Source organism: Ochotona curzoniae, unplaced genomic scaffold (genome assembly GCF_017591425.1).
Source record: "Ochotona curzoniae isolate NIBS_2020 unplaced genomic scaffold, NIBS_Ocur_1.0 contig_66, whole genome shotgun sequence".
Taxonomy (NCBI): domain Eukaryota; kingdom Metazoa; phylum Chordata; class Mammalia; order Lagomorpha; family Ochotonidae; genus Ochotona; species Ochotona curzoniae.
The window spans coordinates 15,052,469-15,074,481 of NW_024466512.1; the positions used below are offsets into that span (position 1 = coordinate 15,052,469).

General features: G+C 46.9%; 1 protein-coding gene across 1 annotated transcript in view; it reads right to left on the reverse strand.

Annotated features, from left to right (window-relative positions):
* RBM20 (RNA binding motif protein 20) overlaps positions 1 to 13,956 on the reverse strand; it is a 180,211-nt gene extending 166,255 nt beyond the window's left edge. Inside the window, exon 1 of the mRNA XM_040992499.1 lies at positions 13,778 to 13,956. Within this exon, the coding sequence (XP_040848433.1) occupies positions 13,778 to 13,956 (179 nt within the window). The remainder of the gene's footprint in view (positions 1 to 13,777) is intronic.
* Positions 13,957 to 22,013: the final 8,057 nt, after the last annotated feature.

Here is a 22,013-nt window from a genome sequence, read left to right on the forward strand (position 1 = left end):
GACAACCCACAGTAACCAGAAGACACCAGGGCTTTAAGTAAGAAGACAATGAAATCAAGGATGCAGTGGGGTGCAGAAGAGAGAGACTAAATCCCAGGCCCTGCTGGGTGCCAGGTGAGGCTGAAACTGGGGACTGGTGGTGAGGGAGGAAGAAGAGGAGGCATTCAAAAGACAGGGAGGAGGGAGAGCAGGTTGTGCCGAGCCAGAGGCCTGGCTTGGAGCCTGTTCTCTCCAATCACTGGCTAGGTGACCCTGAGCCACTAACTAGTTATTTAATCCCTACCTACTTCACAGGGTTGTTGGGGGATTAAATGGGATAACCTAGGAGGAAACAGAGTACCCTGTGAGCATTATAGCACCACAAGAACACAGTGGGACTCACTCCCCCAGGAAGGAGGTCCCTGCAAGATGCCTCAGGGCTGGGGGACTTGAAATCACCCTCAGAGACAGCACGGTTTCAATGCTCCACTTAATTCTCTATTATCTGATAGGCTCTGGCAATCTAGGCTCCTTTCTGGGCCTGTCTTCCTTTTCTACATGAGAGAGCTGCATGAAATCGTCTTCAGGGTCCTTCCCAGCTTGAAGCCCTGTGGTTTTGAAGTCTTACTCATCTTGTGTCTCAGGTTCCATGTTCATAATTACTTGCCAAATGAAAAACAATGAAGAATCATCACTAGAAGAAAAGCGAACTAAACTGACAAGTGATTGCTTCCAAAAACTAAGTTGGAAACGAATTGTGTGTGGTTAAACGTCTTGAAGTGATCACAATAATATGCTCCAAAGACTCAGTAACAAACCTGGTAACAGATATCTGTTATTTGAAGGCAGAGAGAAACACAAAGAGAGGGAGAGATGGCCAATCTGTGTGTTTACACTCCAACAAGGCCTGCAATAGCCAGGGCTGACTGGGCCACACTGACACCGGGAGCCCAGAACTCAATCCAGGTCGCCCACATAGGTGGCAGGGATCCAAGAACTTGAGCCAGCACCTGTTGCCTCTCAGGTGCAAACTAATAGGAAACTGATTGGAAGCTGAGCTGGGACTCAAACCAAGCACTCCAGTGTCTGATGCAAGCATCCCATGTGGTGCATTAATTGCTGCCCTAAATGCCTGACCCTCAATAGTGATTCTTACATAAAACATTTACATTCTTAAAAGGTTATCATTGGCCTTGTTGTTTGTTTAAGAAAAATTAAAATATGTGTCCAGATAAAGGCTTACATCATATCATACTTATTTGCAATAGCCAAACCAGCAAATAAGCCCCTGGCTTCGGATTAGCTTAGCTTTGGCTGTTGTGGCCATTTTTGAGAGTGAGCCAGTGAACAGAGAATCTTTCTCTGTGTATCTTCTTCTCTGTATGTCTGCATTTCCAACAAAAATAGCTAAATCTTAAAAAAAAAAAAAAAAACCTACAACATTGGTAGGTTGGAAATAAAAAAAAATAATAAAATAAATAAAATAAAATAAAAAAATAAAATGTTAAAAGCAAATCTAAATAAGATGTTTGTGAGTCATGTATTCAACAAAGATCCAGAATTTATAAAGCACAGTTATAATTCTAAACAAAATATAAGGAATCCAAGGTTTTAAAATGGATAATAGATTTGCATAGAAATTTCTCCAAAGAATTGACACAAATCATCAACAAGCTCAACATTATCAGTCACTAGTGAAAAACACCAAAGCCACAATGGGATACCACTTCACACTCAGTAGAATGACCATAAGGAGAAAGAAAAAAATAATGAAACCATGGAAAACAACAAATATTGACAAAGTTACAGACAAATAGGAACTTTCATTCATGGTGGGAGGAATGTCAACTGGTGTAGACTTTGGAAAGCAGTCTGGAGGTTCCTCAATAATAATTTAAACACAGAATTAGCACAGGATGCTCCAGTTCTACTCCATGATATGTACCCAAAAAAGCTGGAAGCAGATGTTCAAGCAAAAACTCGTACACAATAGTCACAATAGTCAGAAAATGGAGACAACCCAAATATTCACCAGTGGATGAATGGGTCAACAAACATTGCCTCCCCTCACAATGCAGTACTATTCAGCAAGAAAACGAACTAGGTCCTGACACACGATACACCGTGGATAAACACTGAAAAGACTGTGCTTCTGAAAGGAGTCATACACAAAAGTCCACATGAGTCCAGTGGTCTGAAATATCCAGAACAGGAAAATCCAGAGCCAGCAGCATGGGAGGTTTCCAAGGACTCAGGGGAAGAGGAAATAGGAAGTAACTATTTAGTGAGTTTGAGGTTTCCTTTTGGGGGGACACAAATGCTTTGGAGACAGATGGTGGTGACTGTTACACAACAATGTCTGGAAATAAACCCTTTAAGGTAGTTAAAGGGAGAAATTTTGCTGCTTTGGTCCTCACTGTGACAGTATTGGGGTGGTGGAACCATTAAGAGGTAAGTAGTGGCAGGTCTTTTGGAGAACTATCCTTGGAAAGAATCAATGCCATGCCCTTGGGACCCATTTGTTCCCGCTAAAGCAAGTTGTCATAAATGGAGGCCACGCCACACGCTTGCCCTTTGCTGGATGCAGTCATTTCCCTTCCACTTCTCCACTAGGCCGGGACGGCAGTCCATGGGACCCTCACCAGAGGCCAAAGAGATAGAGCTACCCAACCTTGAACTTTCAGCCTCCAAACTATGCACTAAATTAAATCCCTTTCCTTTCTAAAGTACCCAGTCTTGGGCATTTTGTCGAAGCAACAGAAAACTGATCAATAAAGATATGTTATGTATATTTTACTATAATTTTTTAAAAATTATTATTTCCAAAAAGATTTGTGAGTGAAAGAAGTGAAAAAAGAGTGCACATTTTCTTTTATTTGTACAAAACGCAAACTAACCGACAGTGCTATAAAGCAGATCAGCCATTGTCTGAAGGGGGAGAAGTTAAGGAGAGTTAGAAAAAGCATGAAAAACTTCATTACATCAAGTTGTTTGGTGGCTTGGCGGGTATTTCAATTATACCACTATAATATGGAAAAGTATGACAGAGTTTTGGATGGACCACTGAGATTCCAGAATTACTGAGCTGCTATTTAAAACACACCAGGAAATGCACTTTTTAACAAAACTTTACCATAAACCCTTCCTCAGGTTAAAAGCAAACAGTCTCTTCCTGACTTATTGGTTCTACTCAGTCTGCCTTTAAATACTATGATTTTTTAAAGCAAAAGTACGCCTTAACATCAGTGAAGACAGGTCAAGAAGCTGGCCTGGCAGAGACTAATGGAGATTGATGTGGCGGTACTTCAACTCAGGAATTCCTTTGGCTATTAATAGGAGCCCAAGACACTTTAATCACTGCTGAATCCTGGTTTTCTGAATTGGTTCAGAATGCTCTGGTAGACCTTGGCAGATCCTCACTTTGCAAATCAAACTATCTGTTATTATTTTAGCACATGCTGTGAGGATTATAAGTGTTTATATACTCTCTATGAGCATCAAATTCAGGTCTTGCCTAACATGCATAACAACCAGAATAAGACAGGGAACCAGATGCCAGACTTGGATCTGCTCATGGAATTTAAATTGGGATATAGATGTCACTTTAAACCAAAACTCAGACTTTAAGCTACAAGAAAACAGAAGAAAGGAATCATTAAAAAGAATTTTTTAATTGGATTGCTTAGTTTGTCTCAAATTAAATATAACTTACTTTCAAACTTATTGTGGTCATGTCTCCTATAACATTTTTATAAATAAGGGAATTTCTAGAAATTGTTTTAAGAATACAGATACTGGTGTGGAAATAAATGGGCCACTTGAATCGTACAATACTCTCCATTCTCAACCTCTTACCAGCTTGATCTTGCCAGTTCTTTCATAAACAATGTTTTTCTTAGCTTTTCTGAATCTTTACAAGGTTGTGATTTGCTTTCCTCGCTGTAAAATGGACAGAACGGCAGGAACTGGCACACAGGAAGCACCCAGTGAAGGTTAGTTACCTCATTATCACTGTTCCTTTTTACAGCTGAGAATACTGACACTCAGGGCCAGTGGTGATAAAACTGCTTTTAGAACACTGTACCACTTTCCCTGCCCAAACATATTTTGTGTGTGAAAATAAGAGTACTAAACTGGAAGAGGCATACATAGCCATGTAACTTAAATCTAAACGGCATGAACAAGCTGGCGGTCACCGAACAACTCCAGCATTCATCCAAGTGGGCTTCATACAGCGCCTTGGGAAAGGGAGGCATGCGAGAGCTCCACACACAGCCAGCACCGCTTCGGGGGCAGGGGATGCCTCTTGAAACCTCACAGGCTAGCACCTCCTTCCCACCACCGGCTGGAGCATCATGAAAAACTACAGCAGCTCTGGGGACAGCATGCACCTGCAGGAGCTGGGAGGCAAATAACTGGGCTAAAAGTCAAGTCCTCCTAAAACAGGACCAGGAAGATGCGGAGAACGCCTAAAGGCTGGTGCCATGCAAACATCCTGCAAGGTGGTTTGATTTAAACCCTATCTCTAGTTATCATTCCAATTCCACCTACTGCATCAAAAATATTTGTGCATTGAAAAAATTTGTCCAGACAAATGTTAATGGCTGAGCCCACACATGTCGCCCATATCCTATTGCCCAAAGTCATGACCTGAATCTGGCTGCGAGGAAACAGTCACATCCAGATCAGGGTTCATTCCGCAAGACAAGCCTACAAGCTTACTAGTGAAAGGATCAGGTACATGCGGTAGATTGAAAGAGACATCACAAACAAATGCACTAGAGGACTGAAACGCAGTTCAAAACCAGCTATAAGAGACATTTTGTCTCGGGCTGGAAGCTGTGGCGCACCAGTTAAGCTTCCACCTATGGCGCCAGCACCCCATATGGCTACTACTTGGAGAACCAGCTGTTCTCCATTTTCCATCCAACTCCCTGCAAATGGCCTGGGGGAAGCAGTGAAGAACGGCTCAAGTGCAAGTGCATGGGCTCCTGAACCCATGCAGGGGATCTGCAGGAATCTCCTCACTGCAAGATCTCTCTCTCTCTCTCTCTCTCTCACCTCCTCCTCTTCTGCCTCCTCTTCCTCTTTCTCCTTTGTCTGTTGTAACTCTGTCCTTCAAATAAAAACAATTTTTTAGAAGAGAAAAACACTGTTTCTGATGGAGAAAGTTACAAACCTGCTTAAATAGGACTCATGCTCTTAGACATGATGACAAAACTATGGCCTTACAACTTACTTTTAAACAGTTGAGGCAGAGAAAGAAAGACATCAAAAGCAGAGAGAACGCACACAACAGCAGGAAATTTTAAGAAAGCAACATTTACTTTCTTTTTATTGCCAACCAAAATGATGCTCTTAGCTGAAGCAGAATTGAAGTAAACAGAAGAGGTGGCAGAAGACGTAACGGGCATGCTGGAAGCTGGCTTGGCAGTGACAAGTCAGAAATGCACTTACTCCCTTTAAACAAAAATACTGGCTCAGAGGGCCATCCTCACACCACAGAGGGGTACGCACACGGTGTTGTGGGATGTGAAAGGCAGGTGGGTGCTGAGTTTCTCCCTAGTAAGGATATGGAAAAAAGGGGTCACCCCAAACCAAGAGGAGCAGAGGAAAGACCAGCAGGAGCCGAGCCCGAGATGCTCAGGACAGGCCCCCAGGCCACCCCCCACAGAAGAGGGAGTAGCAGAAGGGCAGAGGTAACACTCGCAGGGTGCTCTGCTCACACTCCTGGAGATACTGAGAAGAGCAAGCAGAGAACTGAGTAACCCTGACAGCCTCCACGTCTCCCTCTCTTCCCAGACAGTCCAGCGGAAGCCACGATCGCTGGCTGGAAAGGGCTTCTCCTCCCAGTTGGCCACAGCCTCGGCCTTCAATCACCCTGTGACAGGCACTGTTTCTTTCTTGGCTTTAGAAAAAAATAACTTCACTGCATTCTATGGTTGTAAAAGTAACACGGGCTCACTAAAAGAAAACAGAAGAAGAAAAAAAGATAAAGCATGGTAACGGCACCAACCAGCCAGAGCCGCAGCTCGGATCTATGTTGGCGCTTCAGATTTTTTTTCCAGGCACCAGCGTACATGCTCTAAGAAAAACAAAAGGGATCCTTGTATATCTCCTGGTTGTAGATTTAGCTTTCGTTAGTACTGTGTGGTCCTCACTCCGTATCAAAACACCGAGGCTGCTAGCGCCATCGGAATGGCTGGACAGTGCCTGCGCTTCTATAAGCACACGGTTTATTTTCCCAACTAAAGACCCTTTCAGCCGTCTCTCGCTTGATACACTTCTAGACACGCTGGAACAGGGCCTCGTGTTCATCCTCTGTCCCATGATCAAGTTGATAAAGCAACAATTTAATCGCACAAGTCATCTCTCTTTTAATACAATCAAGCTTAACATATCAAAGTCTCCCCTTCACCTTCCAGTACCTTCTGCTAGCTCAGGCGGACACAGAGTAGGGTCCCGGCGGCAACCGAATCTTTAAGAGGGTCTAGGAACCCTCCACGCTTTGAGGGAGAGGCCCCTGAGAGAAGCCCGCAACCCGGCTTGGGGACTTAACAATCTCCTGCAGGCAGCCCGACGGCTCCGGCAGCCCACGCAGCCGAGCGACTGCGCGTCGTCTTGGTTTCCAAAGCCGCACAGCAGCCCTGCTCTTCTACCGCATTCACCAATCCCGGGTTCTCCAAACAGACCTAGCCGGCTGCGTTCAGCACAGTTGAGGGGCAAGGAAATCCTTGAGTCGCTTCCTAAGTAGAAAACGGTAGGCTTTTGCTTTGTTTCTTTTTAGGAATACCAGTATTTAACATTTCCAAATAAGTAAGGCTTCAAAATAATTGTAAACCCATTCAAGTTGTTTAGCGATTGCAAGACAGTATAACACTTCCTCCTTTTCACTGCTGTTTGTGTCTACTTTTGTAATTCTAAATAATTTCATGGATCCAAATATTAGCAAATGTTGCAGAAAACATTTTAATTATCTCTTTGTTGTTATTGCTGTTTGCATGGACAATCTCACAAACACATACCTGTGTCCACAAAGTTTAACAATTCCACAGACTTGGGTAACTCTAGTCTTCAGAGGAACTACCACGGATCATTTCCAATCCCTGCAGAGGCTGGATTAGGAGGGATAATTGGCTTGTCCACGTCACCCACTCCCAGAGCAAGGCTGATTTTTCTTTTTTTCCTTTTCTGACCTCCTTTTTCAGAAATTCAGTAATTAATTTGAAGCAGAGGCTCTCCTTTTACATTTGACACCACCAGGCAAATCGATCACCAATTCATAACAAACCAAGCAAAAAGGATGACTGAAATTAAGGTGTCTTTGTAAATACAGATATTCACCTGTCCACTCCTGACAAGGGCACTTGCGCTAAAAGGGCAAGACTAACAAAATTCAAAAGCAACTTTGGGAAAGTATCTGTAGACAAGCTGCAAAGCTGGAAATTGTTTAAGAAGCCAGGACAGCGGGAAGAGGGGGCTGGCAGGCCAGAGCCGGCCTCGGCAACGGGGGCTGAGCCGATGGGTCATTAGCATGATGGAGAGAAAGCAGGTGCATGGGAAAGGCAGAAGCAAATGGCCACATTAAAGAGAGGGAAAGTGGCATGTAACATATCTTCATGGGGTGAGAACCACCCCTCAAACACATGCAGGACCCCAGCCTTGTGTTTCTGAACAAAAGGGAAGATTTATGGGGAAAACTGACCTCGAAGTTATTAACACATCCTCATGTGAGTTGCCTAACTGCTCCCTTTTTACCCATAAAGTACATTCGCGTTGATACAGACCATCTCCCCTAAGGATTTGCTGTCAGCAAGTTGGAAAAGCCACTTTGTAAATGATCAGAGAACTTACTTAACTTATAAAATCCAGCAGGAGTTGGAGCAAAGGATGGATCAACTAGCTCAACCAAAATTTCCACCACCGTAAGGACTTCATTGTATTACATGGACATTTGCCCCTCCACACACACACAGAAACCCTTATGAACATTTAGGGGGAGGAGGTCCTTTCCTTCCATGTCCTTCTCAAACAACTTGAGGCCTTGACTTGTCCCCAAACTTGCTATCTGTAAATGTCAAATTCTGAAACTGTGTCCAGCTCCTGGCTGGGTGGAATTTCACCAGTGACCACCCATTAAGCCATCAAACTGTCAGCCCACCAGTGGTGTTAGAAACCAAATTCGCATTCCTGGCTCAAAAACATGCCCTTTTAATTGGAGGCAGCTTTTCCCAGTCCATGCACTGGTAGGAGCAAGCCATAAAAGGCCTCTAGGAAAATACACCTTTAACCAAGATCCAGCTGGGTTCATTAACCAGAAAAAGAATTGCCATATGTCCCTTTCTATAAATCACAAACTATAATCTTAGCCTTAATTCTGGAATGCAGATCACTTTACTTGCTGCAAAACTTTTCAACACTTCATTCTGAACATAGCTTTTGGTCATTTACACCAGCCAGGGGTCTCCTGTCCAAACATACAAAACAGTATCAATTAAACCATCCCAAACTCGATCATGATGGGGGCAGCAAAGACAGGTCAGATCAGGGGGTGCAGGAGACCCCTTCAGCTTCTGTCTGGGGAGAGTTTCATGGTCAGCAAATAAAGAGGGGAGCTCTGCTTTGGGAACTTCCAAAACCCCACCGCCTCGGCTCCTCCACTCTCAGTGTGCCTATTCCGCTCCATCCAGTTTCATTTCTGTCCTTCCACTCTTGCTTCTCTTGGCTGTGAGCTGAGCAATAGCCGTTTGTTTACCTGAAGATTAACTACTGTGGGCAGAGAAGAAATAATAGCTTAAGCTGCAATCAAGAACCTGTGGCCACAAGAAAAACAAAGAGCTGATCCAGAGAAACTGGATCATGCGGGGTCATTTCACTGCCCATCGACCCTGTTGGGGTTCCCTCTGGTGACGATGGGGACAGGCAAAGATAGATCAGATGCACAGATGTGGGCTTTTTAAACCACTAAGCTGAGAAACTGCCAAGTAGGAAGCGGACGAAGTGGCTGGAAGAATGAAGGAGGTGTAGCATTTGTTCCCGGTCCCGCTCCAGTTGCCGGTATTAGAACCACTCAGCCCACCATATGTAAAGCCATTCACTGTGACGAATGGCAGTCAAGTTCCACATTTCATAAACACTGATCTCGTTGGCAATTTGAGAAAAGCTGCTAGCCAGATGAATACAGTATTCCTTAAAAAATGCTTAATGACAACAAACCCTCTAGCAAAATGTCTTTTAAAAATATACCTTGAAGAGGCTTTCTGGAGTAGCAAAGAAAACTTTTCAAACATCTAAGAAACGATTTGGCCTTCTCTCCTCCCATTTGGGTAAATGCTTAATCCACTCAGATGTGTCCCCTTGTCCAGTGCTTGTCTCATGCACAGTTCGAGATGGTGTTAAATATTTCCAAAATTCCTTCCACAACTGTATTCTTACTTCCCCCCCCCAAAAAAAAACAAGCTCAAACTGATATTAGAATCTGATGCAGATGTTAGACATTCCATTCTCTCCTCAACAAGGACCAGATAAGAATGTGGAGAAATCGCCCTTTTTAGGAAATCCTTGCTTCCTTCCTCCGGTTTTGCATATAAGTATCAGTATGCCCATCAGAGAGGGCGGACATCACACACTGGGAGCCTGCTCTCACTCACTGAGAGCTACGGGGAGACCCTTCCAAATGCAGGATTCTGTAAAACCCTCTGTAGTTGGAGCTGCTACTTGTCACATTTCCTACTCTGAGTCAGAAGAGCACTTAACACTGAAAATGCAGCCAGGGTTCAAACTGCTAGAAGACAGTGAGCCAGCACCCTGGGGTACTATGCTAAGCTCCTTCCTGTGGGCGCCCGTTCATGTTGTGGCTGCTTCTCTTCCCATCCAGCTCCCTTGCTTATGGCCTGGGAAAACAGCAGAGGGTAGCTGAAGTCCTTGTGCCCCTGCACCCACATGGGAGAGCTGGAAAAGCTCCTGGGTCCTGGCTCAGTTCTGACAATCGCAGTCATTTAGGGAGCGAACCAAAAGCTAGATCTGTTTCTCCTCTCTGTAATTCTAACTTATAAATGAAAATTAAATAAAACTTTTTAAAAGATCAAAGCTGAGTTAATGAGTTCATAAGCCACCAACACTTTCACACAGGTGACACTATCACATTCTAAATCAAAACTTGTTCTATATTTGTAATTTTTATGTCACCTATACTCAAACATGAAATCCAACGTCATGCATTAGCCAGGAATATTTTGCTAAAAACAAAATAATTTAGGAAAATGACACATGTGCCCACTTCATTAAAGTACATCCATCTACCACGATTAGTGATATGCTTTATGGTCCCATGTCATAGTGGATTCAACATTTCACACAGAATTGAGTGGCTCTATTTCACCCTGATGAGAACTTTTAAGTTGCAGTTAGACTTTACATTTCTGAAGTTCATCAAAGTTAAATAACTTCATGTAAATCGAGGATTAGATTTGATTATAAAGCATATTATTAAAATAAAATCAATCTGGATGTTTGAGGTTATAAATCCTCATTAAACATTCACCAAGGGCCCATCAGAGTAGCCTAGTGACTAAAAGTTCTCATCTCGCATGCCCCGGGATCCCATATGGGCATTAGTTCATGTCCTAGAGGCCCCACTTCCCTGCTTGAGGTCTGAGAAAGCAGTCGAGGATGGCCCAAAGCCTTGGAACCCTGCATCCATGTGGGAGACCCGGGAGTTCCTGGCTCCTGGCTTCAGCTTGGCTTAGCTCCAAGCTCTTGCAGTAGCTTGGGGAGTCAATCAACAGGCAGAAGATGTTTCTCTCCGTCTCTCCTCCTCTCTGTATATCTGACTTTACCATAAAAATAAATAAAAATCTTTAAAAACAATGCACCAAGATGCCCCAAGTTTTCTGTCTTCTAGTATGTTGGTATACACACATACACACATATATGTCTTGATTTCTTCTGAATTCCTAAACACACAGAAATATCATATTCAGGTTTGTATTTTTTGCTGCCCAAGCAATGTAAATAATGTCCCATATCATCTAAAACAATACCTCCACCTTGGCCAGAGAATGAACATCTAAAGCAAAATCTCATTCAATATTAGTGATATGGCTCTATAACATGGCTGATAATCTTTACTGACAACGTTAATATTGGCAGGGTTGGGGTGGACAGAAGAGAAGGTACGGATGATTTTCAACTGAAGCTAACAAGGCTAAGATAGGATACTAAATAATTCTGATTGGAACAAAAGTGCCCCATGAAAATCAACTTAAAATACAACCTTCATAACTATCGATACTTTTGCAAAGCAAACAACAGTCAGCCTCATTACTTGTTGTCTCCCCTTGTGTGTTAACCCAAAAGCACATAACTGAACAGGAAATGGTTTTTATTCTATTACTGTGGTTTTGCCAAAATCGATGACTTCGCCCCAAATCAAAGCCATTACAAATAAAAGTCAGTAAGCACAGATATTAAGAAAGGGGAGGGGGGATTACAACCCTTAAACACCACCTGCCCATCATTTTGAAAGTGGCCACAATTTCTCTTGGGCATAACATAATGACCTCACTAAAACGATCAGAGAAATTAGTATTTACAATGCATTTGAAAATAATTTCACCAGGAACTCTAGCCCATGAAAACACCCCAATCAAAAGGCACAAAAACATCCCAATCAAAAGGTCGACGGACCCTGCTCCCGTGGCCCAGCGCCATGTCCCACCACCTTTTTTCAAAGATGGCTGATGTAGACAGCACCTCGCCACTGTGTAGAAATGGTTGTCAGATTAAATTATGCAAACCTCACTTCAAAATAACCTGCTCGGGTTTCAGCGCATTAGAGATGGACCTGAGAGGCGTTTGCCGCATTATGTCCAGTTCCAGCGGAATTTCAGCAGGTGCTGCCGGGGCACAGCCAACATCATGCTATACAAAAGGCCTCTGAAACCGAGGTGCACCAACTTCAGCTCCTAGCGGCATATCCACCCATCTGCGACCCACACCCCAACACGCAACCGGCGCGATCTGGCGCAAACCGGCGCGAACCGGCGCAGGGCCACCAGGCACTCCTTGAGACCTGGCCCACAGGAAGGCAAGCAGAAGGGTCCATCTTTGAAAAAGCTCCTTCTTATCTTGTAAGATAACATACTCCAGACATAGAATTTCCTAAATGGGGATAGATGCGAATTTATCAGGCAAGTTATTAATGACCCGTGGCATTAAAACACGTTCCAGACAATCCATTCCACAAAGTGACACTCATTTCAACTCTAAATATTCCTTACACGGATAGCCATCATCCATTTCCCGGGAACATAAAGTTCTCAATTTTCTCCTACCTTAAAAGTAAATGAATAGAAAAATGCAAAGTCGTGACAAACATGTTAACAATTCCACAAGCCTAATTTCAAGCCCCAAAACCGTGGCTCAATGAGAAGTGCAGTAGACGCTTATAAATAAACAATTGAGCAAATTGGAAATTGTCTTTTTTTTTAGTAAGTAAACTTTAGACTTGAAATATTTTTCTTTCTGTTGGCTTATATTCACACGAAGGACCAAACAGAAATTTTAATTATATAACCCGTTAGATATGGTAAAAACTGGCTGACATAATTTTAGTAAAAACAATAGAAAAATCATATATTTTGATTTTCAGATAGTGGAGGAACTGTGAGGAATGGAAAACTACAGAAAACATCAAACCGAATAGCAAAAAACTGCCATACATGGGCGTTAATATGCCCTCAGTCAAAAATAGGACACCATTTTGATCTGAAATACGAAACCAGCGCTACTTGATGTCAAATGTGGCTCTTCTGTCTTCAAAACTGTCAGTCCTGAATGCTACCTGCCGCCCCCCAGCCTGTCCCTCGGCATTTCTCGGACTGCATTTTAATGTTTACATAACTCGAAGCATCAGCACGACTTGCGTGCGCCACCACGGTGAGATGTGACCCGCGCGGAGTTCATGGAGCCTGGGCCATTGTCCCCAAGCGCTTTCAGACCACTTTCCTACACTCCTTACCGCAGTTCCAAGAACTTCTTGTCACACTGGATAAGACCCCCGAGGGGAATTAAGATCCTTCAAATACGAAACCTACCTACGTTCTAGGCCTTACCCTGTCCAAAACCAGAAGGAACGGCCCAGGCATAACATGCCCTCTTGTCCGTGCGCCTAATTGGCTGCAAGTTTATCTCGGGACCCCCGACCGAGACCCACGCAGCGCCAGCGTTGGAAAGCCCATGGAACACCCGACCCAAGTCGCGCAGTTGAGCGCGAGCCACAACATGGTAACACTAATGGGGAAACCCGTGGCGCAGCTGAGAGCATCAAGGGGCCCTCCTCACCACATGCCTACACTTTCCGGGCAAGGCAGGCTGCCTGCGGACCTTGTCACCCCCATCCGCAGGGGTGACTCCAGGGCCACCCCTAAGGTGTTTTCACGTGTGCGCGCAGGGCGCTTGTCCCTGCTCCGCATAACGCTCACACACGCACTCACGCACCACTCGCCACACATTCCAGAGGCCGGAGGACCACAAGGATGAAAACAGTCTCTGGACCATTTCCCCAGTTTGAACTATTTTAGTAACATCCCTGAAGAGGAAAGAAGTTGAGGCGGAAAAAAGAAACCCACCAGATCATTTCCCCCAAATAACTTCACCCCAGTCTCTCAGCCGGAGTGACACCGACACTGCCCAGGGACCGGCAGGAGAACTTTAAACTCCCGGAGCCCGAGAGAGCCCCGCGCAGGGTCCTGACAAGCGCACCTCCGGCTCCTGGTCCCCGTCTCCCTCCTCTTACTTTTGGATGATCTGAGGAAGACCGGCTTGGGGCGGCGGCGGCGGCGGCGGTGGCTGCATCCCTCGCGGGCCCGGGGGCACTGGGGGCGCCGGGGCGCCGGGCACAGAGCCGGCATCTCGGTCCGCGGGCTCCGGACCGCTGGGGTCGGCATCCTGACTCATGGCTGCTGCCAGCACCATGCGGGGGCGAGAGCGGCCGGGGCTCGCGGCGAGAGAGCGCGCGGGAGGGGCGGTCCCGGCACACGGGCGCTCACTGGCCGGGGTCCCCGTGCCCAGTCCCGTTGTCCTTCCCGGTGGCGCGGGGAGGAGACGCGAGGGGCGGAGAGGGAGGAGGCAGTCCCGGCGGCGCCGCCTCCTCCTCGTCGTCGTCGTCGCGCCGCGCGCTCGGCCTCTCGCGGCCTGACCGAGCGGGGGCGGGGGGCCCAGGGCCCTGGGGGGCGTCTCCCCCCCGGCGGGAGCCGCTCGGCGGCCGGGGGGCTGTCGGACGCCCAGGCCGTCCGCGGAGCTCTGCCCGCCGGCTCCGGGCGCCCGCCGGGTCGCGAGCCGGGCGCGCCTCAGCGCGGGGACGCACCGCGTGAGGAGGCGAGACGCACGCCAGCCCGTGGCCCGCCGCCGCGCGCTCGTCGCTCCCGGGAGCCGCGAGGCCTTCGGGCTGGCCCCGGGCTCGGCGAGCGCACCCTCGCGTGGCCCCTGCCGAGCGGGTGCCCGGAGCGCCCCCACGGGGGTCTCGCCGAGTGCTCAGGGCTCGGCGTCCTCCGCCCGGGGACGGGGAGTCTGGCTCTTGCCCCTCACGACCCCGCGGGGCGGACGCTCGGGCTCAGCCCCTGGTGGGGGAGGTTCGTAAGCCTAGGGGTCAATCCAGATGCTGATTTCAGGGGCCCCCAGAAACAGCTAGTAGGGCCGTCATGGGTTTCCTCCTTCCTTTCGTTCCTCGATTGAAGGAGCCCGTTAAGACCCGTTCGAGCGCCAAGACAAAACCCAAGCGTGCGTTTTACATCGTTTATTTATCGACCAAATTTCAGTGAGCATGTGAGGGAGAAAGTTCTCCCACACCGTGCGGCCGCCGCCACCGCCTCGAAGCTCGGGTGTGCGCCGGGCCACCTGTCAGAGGCTGAGCTGTCGCGCGGCCAGGCACAGCTCCAGGTGATGGCGCACGGCTGGGAGACGAGGAGGAACCGGGAGGAGCCCAGGCTCCCAGAACCGTCAAAGGGGCTACCAGAGTCCCGCCGTCGGGCTGCAAACACTCACGGCCCGGAAGAGCGGAGGAACTCGTGCCTCGGTTCCTGAGAGTCGGATCGCACTTCAGGCTGCCCACGGCCTAGAGGCTTGCTGGTGGTCTCCAGCCGGCCTGCGCCCCTCTCCGCAGCCACGCCGAAGATGATTCTGGAACTACATCCTCCGACACCTGGCAGCCAATTCAATCTCCTGCAGTGCTTTCTTCTGCCTAGCTCCACGGGGCACCTGCGCCTGCCTTGATTTCTGCCGTTCCTCTTGGGCTCCCCAGCCTCCTCCTCTTGCTCCTCCGGTGTCTCCAGCGGCGGATAAAGTCGTTTCGTTGCTTGTAGTCAAAAGATCAGATAGCCGGAGTTTACAAAATTGGATCTCACCGTCCCTCGGGGGGAGGGGGAATCGAATGGACGGTGTTAGCTGTCGCCCTTGTTTCAGCACGGGGGAGAAGGCGCCAGGAACAAGAATCACGCTGCTTCGTCCCCTCACCGCTGCTTTCTCTGGCGAAACTCCTGGCTGGGGTTTCCATGGAACCCCGTCTTCTCCCCACACCAAACTACCTTAGTGTAATGGAATGACCCGAAATGAATATCGTGCTCTTCCAGAAATTTACAGCACAATAAGACACAAAGTTTTCCTTACCTTTGCATCAAAATCCTTTCCAGCACCTCTGAGAATGTTTTAAAATCTCAAAAGAAGGGCCCTGTAGGGTTTGTTTTAAGGTTTGTTTGGTTTTTTTTTAATCTGTTTTTGAGACCAGATCTGCAACTTATCGGTGAAGTGAGCCAGCCGCTCTGGGTGTCAGTTACCAAATGCGGTGCAAATTAGGAGGGAAGTGATCCTGCTCGGAGTCACTGTGGGAATTAGGAATATTGTATCTGTGTGTTTGGCTCAGTATCTATTCAATCTGGCAGTTACTACAAAAATTCTTAGTATTCCACTCCAACAAAACAAAACAAAACATACAAAACAAATTGTAACCACCAGGAAGCTGAATGTCAGGAAATCTCAATCAGATGTGATTAAGTCTGCCTCTAATGCTTTTACTGGCCAAAGCGGGGGGGATGCTGCATCACATTATGAACGCAGCTGTCTGCATCCCAAAGTGATGTGCCAACATACAGCAGTATAAGCAACAATAAGTAAATGCACACATTCATTGAACTTTCCTTGCATCCTTTCTATAAGTTCGGAATTTTCAAAATGCAAAAGCGAAAAGTGGATGAAGCTCAAGATGTTTTCGAAAAATCCCATTGCCATGCTTATAGCTTCTGATTGGCAACTTCTGTGCAAATTTAGATCGTTCCTGAAATTTGAGTTGCAACAGGGTTGAGGGAACAAGGGTAGTTTTGCATGTCCTGACTCAAGCCCTCACAAGGCGTTTTCAGGATGAGGCAGAGTTTCCCTTAACATGGTCTAAGTCCAGTACTCAGCGTGTTGAGAATTGCCAATCTCACTTCTTTCTCCAGGAGCCATGAAAAAGCATTGAGTCCCCAGCTGGGGCTGGGGCTCTGCTGTGTTCTGTTCTCCCCTCACCCCTCTCCCCCACACCAAGGGTGTGCTTTACAGTAACTGAAGCAAATCAGTCTGTATGTCACTGGACTCAACAGAGTGTGACTGGGAAGTGGAGTGGATTAGCACCCCGGTCCACTCTGCAAAAGCACCTTGTCCCTCCATGACCTGCAAGCAAACCAGGATCAGGTGATGAGGCTGGTGTCAATGAATACCAGCTGCTAAGTACCTGCGTAGGTTAGTCTGTACTCACAGTGATGCTGTGAGGTAGCTACTGCTACCTGTCTTAAAACTGAGGAAAGTGAGGCTTGGGAAAATACTTAAAAAATTGCTAAAAGTTACCTTGCTTCCAAGGGTCAGAAGCAGGATTACAGGTGAGTCATTCTGTCCCCAAGCATCCCTGTCACCCTTCCTATGCTGCCTCAGTAGCAGATGTGGATGTTATCCGTGTCTCCCTGGGAATATAAAATGCCCACCTGCATTGTCATTCAACCTGGCCTCCCAAGCCAACACATTAATAGGGGGTCTCTAAACTGACACCTAATATGAAAATTCAAAGAAATTAAACAATCTGGAAGGAGGTGGTAGAGAGAAGCAAGGGATGGAGCCCAGGTCCAGAGTCCCCGAAGATCAAACCTGTTGGGGAGGCTGGCACTACGGGTTGCTCACAGGTGCCTGCTGCATTCCAGGTACTGGGTCTAGGAGAAGCCTCAGACCTCCTTCCAGTTAAGATCCCCTTCTTCCAGACAGCCTCTTCCAGAAGCTGCCAAAAGTGCCTGGAATAAGCAGCAGGTCTCAGCGCCTGTGACCCTCTGTCCCGGTGGGAAACCAAAACAGCACACCTCTCCTTGGGACTATGTGCTTTGGTCTCTGTGGGTGATACTACTGAGGAGGTGCAGCTGCCCCACGTGTGTGCACTGTTGTGTTGTTTTAAAAATAATACTCTACTTGTTAGATTGTGGAGTTATGATCTCCAGGACTGGTGTGAGACAGACAGTCAATGAGACTGGGAGTAAATCAAAAACTGTGTATTAGAATTGCAACAAAGGAAACTAACTCAACAGTTATCATTCTAGGAATTTGTCCTATGGTTTTCCTTGTAGCAATAATCAAAGCTGCCTGTACAAGGGAGCTTCTTGTGACATTGTTCTTAACAAAAAGACAAAAACAAAACAAAACAGAAATAAAGTGTCGATCGGTGAAGTGCTGGTAAAGACGGCCCCTGCATACAAGGGACTACAATGGAGTTGCATACATTCCTGCAATGGCTGCTTCCCGGATCCCTCAGCTCAGCATCTGGAGCTCTGGGAAGAGAACACTCCAAGTCAGATAAAATGAAATATGTAAACATATATCTAATGCATACCATGTTTTTGACACCTTCTGCCTTCAAGACTCCAACAGCTTGATTTCAGTTTCAACACAGTTGTTTTTAATCCTAAATTCACTGCTTTTTATGCTTCCTTAAAAAAAAAAGTTTTATTTTAAATACAGAGTTACAGAGACAGAGGAGGAGGGGCTGAGCCAGGATTCTATCTGGGAGTTCTACATCCTCCTCTGTTTTCCCAGGCACACTGGCAGGGAGCTGGAGTGGAATTGGAGCAGCCAGGAGGCCCAGGTTGTAGCTTAGCCTGCTGTGCCACCATGCCAGCTGCTGTTCCCTGTGGTTGAAGCAGCAGAAGCTGGAGATGTGGTTCCTGTGGACAGATGTGGTCTCAGCTTCGCTTGAGACATATACACAACAGAGAAACAAGCAAATGCAACTTTGAAGAACCTCTCGCATCAAACCTTACCCTGGAAACTTGGTACTATTACAAGTCACAAAGATTTCTAAGTGGTTCATTAAGGAGAAAACCTAATTCCCTAAAATGTATGGAAATACAACTCAGTTTGTCTAAATCATAGAACACAGCATTCCAGGGAAAATTAAACATGTAATTAATTATTGTTAACTGTAAATACCTCTGGAAATTGAAATATGGCAAGAACCTTTTCCTTTTATATTGTTTGAAATTTTGAAAAATTCTAATTTTTAAAATTGATTTGAAAGAGACAGACTCCCCAAATGCCCACAACAGCCAGGACTGAGTCAGGCCGAAGTGGAAGATCAGAACTCAGTGAAGGTTCCCATGGGGCACTGCGCCATCACCCACTGCACTCCAGCGTCTACAGTAGCAGGAAGCTGGAATTAGAGCAGGGCTGAGACTCAAACCCAGGCACTCCAACAGGAGACGCGACTGTCCCAAGCAGCACTCAAGTGCTCTGCCAAACACCTGTGCCTGAATAAAAAATATATATATCTTTATAAATCAGTAACATTATATATATATAATGTGGCTCCTGTAAGATATGAAACTGTGGTGTTCTTTATTGACTAACAAGAATAAAACTTAGCGATTTGTTTTTTCAACTAGCAATTATTACCAACACTTAGTATATGAATAAGATGTCTATTTTTAAATACAAAGTCATCTGAAATAATGAAGGAGAAACACACTGGCTAATGCACTGTCCCAACTTAAGCCTTCTGGTAGCCTAACAATTCCACAGAGACAGCTAAATATTTAAATCATTATGTGGCCAGAAATCATGTTGCTACAGTTAGGGTCTACTAATTTGACAGTTTAGGATACATATTAAGCACTCTATCAGCCAGGCTGTCCTGAGCACAGATTTCTCATTTAATGCTTTTATGCCCATTTCACATATAAAAAAGAGACTAAGGCTCAGTGAAGTACAGCCACCTGTCCAGCTAGGTGAAGGTAATGCAGCTCTAACTTCAGTCTCTGTTACTTCCGGAGTTGAGTTTCTAACTATTCTCTGAGTGTTTCTTAATATTATAAGGCATTAAGATGGGACATTCCTTTGCTAAGTCCTCAAAGTCTGCCTCTTTGCTGTCACCAAAACCCATCCCTTAGTTTCCACCTCTCCACATGCGCTGGTTTCTTTTCTTTTACTTCCACCTGCGCTAGTTTTTATGTATTTGCTGATTCCTCTCTAAGAACCAGGTAAAGTCTTTACCTTGAACCCCAGGGAATCCCTGCAGGTGTTTCAAAACAATCCTAAAAGGAAATCTTGTCCTGCTTTCACACACACACACACAAAATTCACCTATCTGTGGAAATCCAGGCGAGCCCGTGGCTGAAGGATGCTGTTTAAAAATAATGTGGTTACTCATGGAACTGGATGCACGCTTGAATTTGAAGCAGACGGTTGGGGAACTTTAGCTGAGGAAAGGTGAGGACATGACCCAGAAGGCTGTTTCCTGCCCAGCAACGAGCGGGATCCTCATTGGCTGCAGGGGAAGGCTTGGCCTCCAACTCCCTGGCTGGGAATCCATCCACCAGGCCCCTTGTCCTCCAATCAGCCAGAGGGGCAGTTGGCTGGGAGCCAGGCAACCTGGGTTCTGGATCATTAGGTGAATGGAAAAACAGTTGACCCTATCCAGGATGACATCAGCATCTTCGTCTCCCCTAAAAGCACCACTACCCCAAGCCCCTGGGGTCGCAATGGTCTTGTCCTTTGACACCTGGCTCAGTCCCTGGCGACAAGTCAAAGAACCCCAGGGACTCAAAGCAAGGGCCGACAGGGGGTGACAGGGACCCCAACAGGGACCCTAAGCAGAGCTGCCTGGGAGCTCTGTTTGGAGGGAGCCAAAGAATGAGTTTCTCTCATTTGTTGCTTCCAAGAGAAAACAAAGCATCACGCGACACGGGGTTATCACATGTAAGCAACAAGTGGCTGCTGGATTTTTTTTTCTGGAGCTGGAGGCAGTGATGGAGGCATGACATGAATGTGAGAGACATGGCAGCCGGTTGGTTAGGGGCAATCGCATGATTTATGTTCCAAGGGTTCAGCACCCCCTGTGGAGACCCAGCTTCCACGCGGCTGGCAGCTTAATCTCTGGGGAATGTCCCTGTCATTTGAAAGAAGTCAGCCAAGCCAAGCTGCCCTTCTCAGACAGAGGGGATTCCTTTACCCAGCCCCCGCCCTCACGGCCTCCTCTGTCTTCTCTGATCACCTGGCCCGTCTGTCTGTCAGGCCAGCTGGTCGTCAGAGAATAAACATCTCAAGGCCTTCTGCCCACCAGCTCTGAGATCAGGTGACCATTATGGAAAGCAACACCGGAGGCCTCTGCATGCCGGCGGGACGCCAGGGACAGTGAGAGCCTTCTGTGCGCTGACCTCACTTAATGGGTGCCTGTGTGGCTGGCCCGGAGTCAGTGCCACTCCCTAGGAAGGCCCCTTGGATGGTCCCACAGTCCCCCTGTTAGGGGAGACCCTACCCAGCTATGCCTACACAGACCCTGAAGTCACAATGGCTCGATGAATAATCCTGCCCCACAGTTTGTTCACCAGGCATTGGGCCTTAGTATCCTCATCTGAAAAATGGGAGTAACAGCGCACATACTCTAAGGGCAGCTGAAGGGCTTAACAGGAAGCACTTAAGCCAATGTAAACTGACTCATGATTAGGGTTAACAGGAATAAGGGATCTTGCCAGAGGGAACACTGTCAGAAACTCACAGACCTGGGTTTGGGCTCTGGTTCTGCTTCTGCTCCCTGCCAGTCCTGTAACTGCTCAGCCCTCAGTGTCTTCGTCCAGAAGGTGGCTACATCTTTCTTATTCTGTGCTGTGAGGACAGAGCACAGGCCCGGCCCACAGTCATCTCTCAGCTCCCAAAGCTGACAGCGACACTCGGCTTGCTCAGTCACACCTACCAGTCAGAAAAACCAAATCTAGCAAGAGCAGTGGGGCAAGAGAGGAGGGGATGACAACTGTGGCTTGGTGTGGCTTGGCTTGGTGTAGTCTGGTTTGGTTTGATGTTGCAAAGGAGGGAGAACCAGTGCGGATGGGGGCTGACTGTCCCCAGGAACTTGACTTCTGATGATTTAAAGGGTCTCAATGAAGGCTGGTCAAGACTGGAAAAGGGTGAGGCAGGCTGATTCACCTCCTCCCTCCCCAGGAAGCCACCTGGCTTTTTTTTTTTTCTGGGAAGTCTAGACTGGCTTATAACTCTAACAAGACATATGTCAACAGTTTAGGTGCAGAACAGTTTTATGGAGGGGTGTGCAGAAAAATCCTGAATGCCCCAGTGAGGAGTAACTAATCTTTGTGTCTCACCTAGTAAGATATAAGTGATTCCATGCTGACTGCTTCCTGTCTGATTCTAGGCTTTCCTTGTTGTTCTCTATCTATTCTAGATTTTTTGTTTGTTTGCTTGGTTGGTTGGGTTGGTTATTTGTTTGTATTGAGGGGTTTCCGGAGCAATCCTGATGGTCATTTTCAGAGAGGGTGTGGACCCAAAGTCGGAACCAAGCAAGGACCAGAGAGAGCTCCCCTCCTTGGTCCCGAAGGACGTCCACTGTTCTGTTTCTGCAGACTGCTCAGGGCTCCTGGCTGTTGTTCTGATGCTCTTGGATCCCGTGAGGGAGGATTTGGACTTCTTCCATCCCATGTGGTAGATCCAGATGGGAGTGGGTGACTTCAGAGTTCTTG